The sequence below is a fragment of the Lepidothrix coronata genome, unplaced genomic scaffold, assembly GCF_001604755.1.
Source record: "Lepidothrix coronata isolate B3197 unplaced genomic scaffold, Lepidothrix_coronata-1.0 Scaffold101, whole genome shotgun sequence".
Classification (NCBI taxonomy): domain Eukaryota; kingdom Metazoa; phylum Chordata; class Aves; order Passeriformes; family Pipridae; genus Lepidothrix; species Lepidothrix coronata.
Window position 1 is genome coordinate 2,843,177 of NW_016690281.1, and position 6,674 is coordinate 2,849,850.

Consider the following 6,674-nt stretch of genomic DNA (forward strand, 5'->3'; position numbering starts at 1 on the left):
TGGGGTTTTGGGGTTGGTTTTTGTTGGTTTTTTTTTCAACTTGAGAAGCTGCGCGCGGACTCTGGCTCTGTGTTGTGTGTTCGTCTGTGTCTGCAAACCACATGCAGAAGACACTCCTAAGGTGTTGCAAAGACACTGCAGAGTTACAGCCCCAATGGACCAAAAACATTTGTCTTGTTTGATTTGCAAGATTTGGGGAGGGTGGGGGGGAGTGGGAAGGGTTTTTCAAAATAAAATAGGCACTTTATGTAGGTATTGTATGTAACTGACATGAACAAAAAAAAAAATCTTCAAGTGTTTCTACCGTGGGTGAAACTTGATGTTTTATTTTTTCTACAAATTAATAAAATCTTTTTAAAAACGACACTTGTGGGTTTTGCCTTTGCTTCCTCACCCTGTCCCATAGCAAAACATGTCAAACAAAAGACCTGAGGTACCAAAACCAGCCTCTCACTCAATCCCTTTATTGCCCCATTTTCTCCAGACTCCCAGTGCAAAGGTTCCCGCCTCTGCAAGCCACCAGTTTCTTGCCACACGGGGTAACGAGGGGCCATGCAGGGAGTTACTCACTCCAACGGGTCACTGAGCCAGGACTCTTTCCTCACTTCACCAGTGACGATCCTGCCAGCCCCACGACATGCCGGGCACTGGCATGTCATTCCCAGCAGTCACCCAGCAAACTGACATCACCTCGTTACAAAGAGCTGATTGTGCTTCGTGCTCTTTCCCGATTAACGAACCACATTTAATGATGTCAACACAGAGTGATTCATTGGCACCCCGGCTGGGATATTGTTTTTATTTTGCAATATGAGTAAAGGAAGTACTTTGCTCAAAAGGTCACCTCTGAATCTGATGGTTTTTAATCTCTTCCCAATAACAAGTCGCAGTAATCATTGCTAGAAGTGAAAGGGAAAGGGGAAAAGCTCTTCCCGGCTCCAGTTTCTGTTCCAGTTCATTTTCAGCCCCCGTTCCCCCCTCACACAGCAGCACAAATCTGTGTTTAATACATATTAATGGCAGGAAAATCATACTGAAGTCATAAAACTAAGGTGGGGGAGTGAGACTGCAAAGCAAACCGCCTCAGTTTCGCTTGAAACTTGGATTCAGGTTGACAGAGTTAACTTGTTCCTGCGCCGAGTGCCAGACAGTTCTTTGGCAACAGGTTGTTTCTTCCAGCTCTGTGAATGCCTGATTTCACAGGAACAGCGACTGGCAGAAGAATGGAAAACATCGTCCAAGCATGATACACAGGAATTTATTGAGCTGGGACAGGCTATTGGTTGGTGGAAAGGCAATTTCAGCAATAAATAACGTGTACATTGTGCTTTGTTTATCGTGGTGTTCTGCTTTACTCAGAGTTTACACATTGGCACCTTCCCAAGGAAAGTACTAGTACAGTATTCCAGTGGGGACAGAGTAAATCTCTGAACTACAGGTGGGGTGCAACAATCCCAGCTCCCAACGACCAGAACTATCTGTTCAAAGCTGATCAAATGCTTGTGGTTGTGGGGGAGCCCCTGGAGCACTTTGGGTGTGGAACAGACCTGTCCTGTGAGGCCTGACTTTAGTATGGAATAACCAAAAGCTCTTATCATTTATGTCCTTTGTTTTGACTCTTGTCCTTCCTCTGTTTTCACAGGAAAAGACATTGGAGCTGGGCCCAGGCTACACACGCCCTCTGTGCTGCCAACATCCTGCCCCTGCTCAGCCCACATCCACCCAGTGAACACACAAGAGGGGCAGCTTGGAATTCATAAATCTTTACTTGACTCATCTCAAACACAACCATCAATTGTTTACAAAGAGAGATACAGAAGTAATTGAAAGTAATCACTCCTCTTTCAATAAACAGAAAATGGAAAGTGTTCCAGAGTCACTTTCCAGGAGCAGGGCCAAGCAGCTCACGCTTCCTTCTTATGTTCCCTTTTGATGTTTGGCCATTTTTAAGTAAAAAATAGTGCAGAAAATGCCTCCGTTCTCTTCTTGAAATTAACCAGCAGGTACTTTGACCCTTAGCGAGGAGAAAACATAATGTCTCCTTCTGGTTTGAACATAAAAAAGAAGAACCCCACCCCGAGAGAAAACAGGGGATGGATACATAAATGCACAGTCCTGCAGCAGATCAAAGGGAACGAGCCGCTGCAATCACCTCAGGTGAGGCACTCGGTGTTCTGTTCAGTGTCACTCACCTGTGGTTCAATGGCCCACACAGGCACAATTCCACAGCAACGTAACCAGAAAACCACAAGGAAAGAAAAGTAAACTCTTGCCACCCTGTTCAGCCTGGAGAGGAGGTATCTCAGACCCCAGGACTGGAGCTGTGCCCATCCTACTCCTTGGGGATTTCGAACATGCAAAGGCTCTTGTACTTCTGTAGCAGCTCATTTTTGGTCCGGACCTGCTCCCGCAGGTTCTGCAGCTGCTGCTGCTGCTGCTCTGGGCTCACACCAATGCCAGGCATGGAGCTGATCAGCTTCCTCATCTCCTGGAACTTGTTCTTGAGCTCATTCAGTACCTGGTGAACATCCTGGCTGTCCTTGTCCATGCTGCACAGGAGAGAAAATCGAGACATTGTTGAATTCTCCTACTGGAAACACTAATTTCCCACACAACCAGGGTTTAAACTGGATTTCACTGGGAAACTTGCTCTTGGTATCTAGCTACACACACCTGATCCACCTATCCCAATAAAATGGACACAGACATACAGACTGGGTAACTTAGGGGCAAACTGTTTTCCTGCTAATTTCCAGCACACAATCCAGTCACCTCAGGATGCATCAACCGGGTTAGGGGCTGGTCTGCAGATTTCAAACACTACCCTGGGGCAGGCTAAGTTCTCCCTCTGAACTCCAGTACCTCTCTTTGGGGAAGGTAAGACTGTATGTGTGTTCTGTGTAGGCACCTGGAAAAACGATCTCAGTCTCACCCGTGACCTGTTGCGGCTGTAATACAAAAAAAAATCAATGCAGTCAAACAGCTTGACAGCAGAAAATAGAAACTGTTCCCCAAAGCATCAGAGAGTGTCCGAAGGCAGGGAAAATTGTACTTTGGAGCTTTAAAAGGACTCTCTGGGGATGTATAACTAATAAAAGAGAAACGGTGGGGGTTTTTTGGGTTGTGTTTTTTATTTTTTTTAAGAGCAGCAGAATTGGTTCTGCAGCCAGCTCTGTGCTTTTCAAGGCTCAGTGTTGTCTGAGGCAGTGTCTGCCCTTGAACCCTCATTAGTATCTGACTCAGCTTTGTTAGCACCAGCGAGAAGCTTTACCAATTCCAAGCAAAAGCCAGTCTCTGCTTCCAGGGCGCCTGTTAATAGGGAGAGCGGGATTCTAATGGTCTTTGAAAAACTGGGAGCCTGTTCAATAGACAGACCTAAAAATAAATCTGTTTGGCATGACCAGAACAGAGAGGTACTCGATTATAACTTTGGGGAATCGTGACATGGCTGAAAGCAAAACTTTTAACCAGATGGCCGCTGCTTGTTTCAAAGGCCTATTGGAACAAAATATTCATTATTCCCTTCTAAATAAAACTGCAGCTGGTACTATAATGTCTCCCCATTATACAGGCACTCATGGTCAGGTCAGCAGTGGAAAAATACAGGCACACACACAACCAACCCCATGGCACATCTGGAGAAGGATGGGGTGACACTGCCTTTAATCCACCAGAGCTGCAGTCTGGCTTTGACAGAGATGTCCTCCCTGCTTCAGGGCTCCTCAGGTCTCATTCCCTTCCCCACGCAGAGAGAACTGACGGCTATCTGTTGGCTGGTAGATCCAAGGGGATAAATATTTCAGGCTTGGTGGCTTTTTCTCCTCATGGGTGGTTTTTCCGTTGGATCAAGCTACTGAAGCAACTCCGTGTTTGGGCACATGGGAGCAAGGTGGGAGCAAGGAGGTATGGGAAGAGACTGAGCTGCCTGCACTAATATAGGATCCAATGCAACATCCAATGACAGCCTGTGCTGACTGACTGGGCATAAGACCTGCCTTAGGGCACAAGTGTTCTTCACTACACCAGCACAACCCACCACCGGTGGAGCCACACACTGGGACCTCAGCAGTGATGCCGCTGGACTGTACAAGGCTGAAAATACCAGCAAGCCCTGTTTAGGAAAACTTTCTCCGGGCCCAACCAAGAGGAAAGAGCACGTCCTTGAATGTAAGCAAATTTACGCGACACATCCTCGCTCCCGAGCACAGAGTCACCTTGGAGATGTGTCTTCACGGCTGAGTCAGTGTCAGAACAGCAGGGCTGGGCTCTGCGACTCGCGGCAGTGTTAGAGGACAATACGTTTGCCATCTGTCAGGGACATGAGGCAAAACATCCCACCACTCGCCTCTGTGGTCCTGCCCATCTGCGGCACCAGTTCAGAACCTACGTCTGCCCGAGCCGCCCGGGAAGTGCCGCGTGCGAGGCCGGGCGAGGAAACCGGGTAACGGGAGTGGGTGGCTCGGTGGGATAGGGCACAAGATATCCCTGGGACTGTGATCTATGAGTCACTATGACCTGCTCGGTGACATATCAGAGTCTGGGAGGCCTCAGCCCACGGCTACTGCCCGCTTTGCTGAGGTACAAACACCTGGCAGTGGATTTAGCCTCACTTCTGGCACAGATCAGGGAGAATCAAGGTCAGGGGCAACTTGATTGCCCACCCCAAGCACAAGGGGAAAACTGAGGGAAATCAGAGGGTTTGTGTTTTTGTGCCTGTTCTGGACCAGTGTGTCAGGGGTGTCAGTCTTTCCTTCCTTCTTTCCTTCCCATGGCTCAGGCTGCAGAGCCATTAAGGATGAACCTCTCTCACCTTTCAGATATGCTTGATTCAAGTGAAACATCAGCAGGACACAAACCAGCCTTGGCTCCCCAGTATGTGCACAGGGAAAGGGCAGCCAGGCCCACAGCCAGAAACAAGGGAACTCATACTTCCCACGCCCACTGCCTCACCCTGCAGTGTGCCCAGGTGAGGGCACGGAGTTGGCCTGGATGGATTTCCATGACAGAGCCATTCCCTTCCTGGGAACTCAGGCAAGCATCTCTGGAGGAGCTATCCTGGGCCAGAAACACATCAGTTCTCAATACCCCTGTACCTGAACGGTGCTTATCTTGAGCTGGGAAGAGAACATAACCTGTCTTGCTGCAGAAGACATCCACCTTTTTACAACTCCCCAGAAATGGGCTGCGTTCCTGACGCACTGCCTGTACTTCCTGAGGCTGTTATCAGCCAAATGGTTCAGTTCTCTGGAGCAATGACCTCACGGTCATACAACGCTCCTGCCCCGGGGTGTTGGTGGTGGGGCAGTACCTGGGCCATGGGAGCACCTGCACTGCCCAGATGACCCTGACACCACCCAGGTACTGGCACAACTCTGAGCAGAAATGCACTTGGGGTTGTGCCAGCTCCTTCAGATACTCTTCCCAGGAAATCCAGATGGAAGAAAAAGGGCAAAGGAGATTCTGGGAGGTTGGAAAGCATCACTAGAGGAGTGACCATGCTGCCCTGCTACCCATCCAGGGAATCATGAGGATGTTGGAGAACATAATTAAAAGGAGGATCTCGCTGTCCTGCTCCTTATCCAAGGCACTGCAGAGATGCTGAGGGCTGGAGAATATCATTTGAGGGGGATCCCATTGCCCAACTCCCTGTCCGGGGCACCGTGAGGATGCTGAGGGTGGAAAAACATCATTAAAAGGGGTCTTGCTGCCTCGCTCCCCATCCAGGGCAGCCTGAGGATGCTAGAGGTGGGAAAGCATCATTTGAAGGGGAATCGCTTAACCCTGCTCCTCATCCAGACCATCCTGGGTATACTGGGGCTTGGATAGCATCATTGCAGGGGGGACCCCATTGCCCTGCTCCCTGTTCGAGGCATCCCCGAGGATACTAAGGATGAAAAGCATCATTAAAGGGGAAACCCCATAACCCTGTTCCCTGCCCAGTGCATCCCTAAGGATGCTGTGGCTGGGAGAGCATCACTGATGGGGGCAGGCCCTTAGCCCTGCTCCCCCCAGTCCCCCCGAGGGCTCCGGTGTCAGCAGCACCGTCGGAGGGGGGTGGCCGGGGCAGGGCTGCGGTGCCAGCACGCGGTGCCCGGCGGGGCGGGGGCCGGTCCCGGTGGCGCGGGGGGGGGTCCCGGTGGCCGTGCCCGCCGTTACCATTTGATGATGTCGTGGACGAGGGGCAGGAAGGAGAACTCCTCCTGCGCGGGCGGCAGCGGCGGCGGCTTCTGCTCGGCGGGGGGCTCGGGCGGCGGCGGCTCCTCGGCGGCGCGGGCGGGACCCCCCGACGCCATGGCGGCCCCGCCGGGCCGACCGGCAGTGACGGAGCGGGGCGGGGCGGGCGCGGCTCCGCCCTCACGGCCCTCACGGGCCGCGGCTGAGCAGGGCCCGGGGTGGGCATGGGGGTCGTGGCTGTGCGCCCCGCTCCAGTGCTTTCCCCCCTCTGCACCCCACAGTGATTCCCCTCTGCACCCCACAGTGATCCCCCTCTGCACCCCACAGTGATCCACCATGCGGCCCCCAAGGATCTCCCCTGCACCCCACAGTTATCCCCTGCACCCCAAGTGATCCCCGCTGCACCCCACTGTGATGTCCCCTGCATCCCAAGTGATCCCCCCTGCATCCCAAGTGATCCCCCCTGCACCCCAAGTCGTCCCCCCTGCACCCCACAGTGA

The 6,674-nt window shown here is 51.8% G+C and overlaps 1 protein-coding gene across 1 annotated transcript; it reads right to left on the minus strand.

Moving 5' to 3' along the window:
• Window positions 1-1,747: 1,747 nt before the first annotated feature.
• On the minus strand, window positions 1,748-6,298 carry MED9 (mediator complex subunit 9). Its single transcript, XM_017823249.1, has 2 exons — window positions 6,157-6,298; window positions 1,748-2,549 (listed from the first exon to the last, which is right to left on the minus strand). Exons 1-2 carry the CDS (start codon window positions 6,291-6,293, stop codon window positions 2,333-2,335), a joined length of 354 nt encoding a protein of 117 aa, XP_017678738.1. The 5' UTR covers window positions 6,294-6,298; the 3' UTR covers window positions 1,748-2,332.
• Window positions 6,299-6,674: the final 376 nt, after the last annotated feature.

Coding starts and splice junctions, on each gene's coding strand:
- MED9 (XM_017823249.1), bottom strand. CDS start 6,293: ATGGCGTCGGGGGGTCCCGCCCGCGCCGCCGAGGAGCCGCCGCCGCCC. Junction 2,550..6,156: donor GTCCACGACATCATCAAATG/GTAACGGCGGGC, acceptor TCTCCTGTGCAG/CATGGACAAGGACAGCCAGG.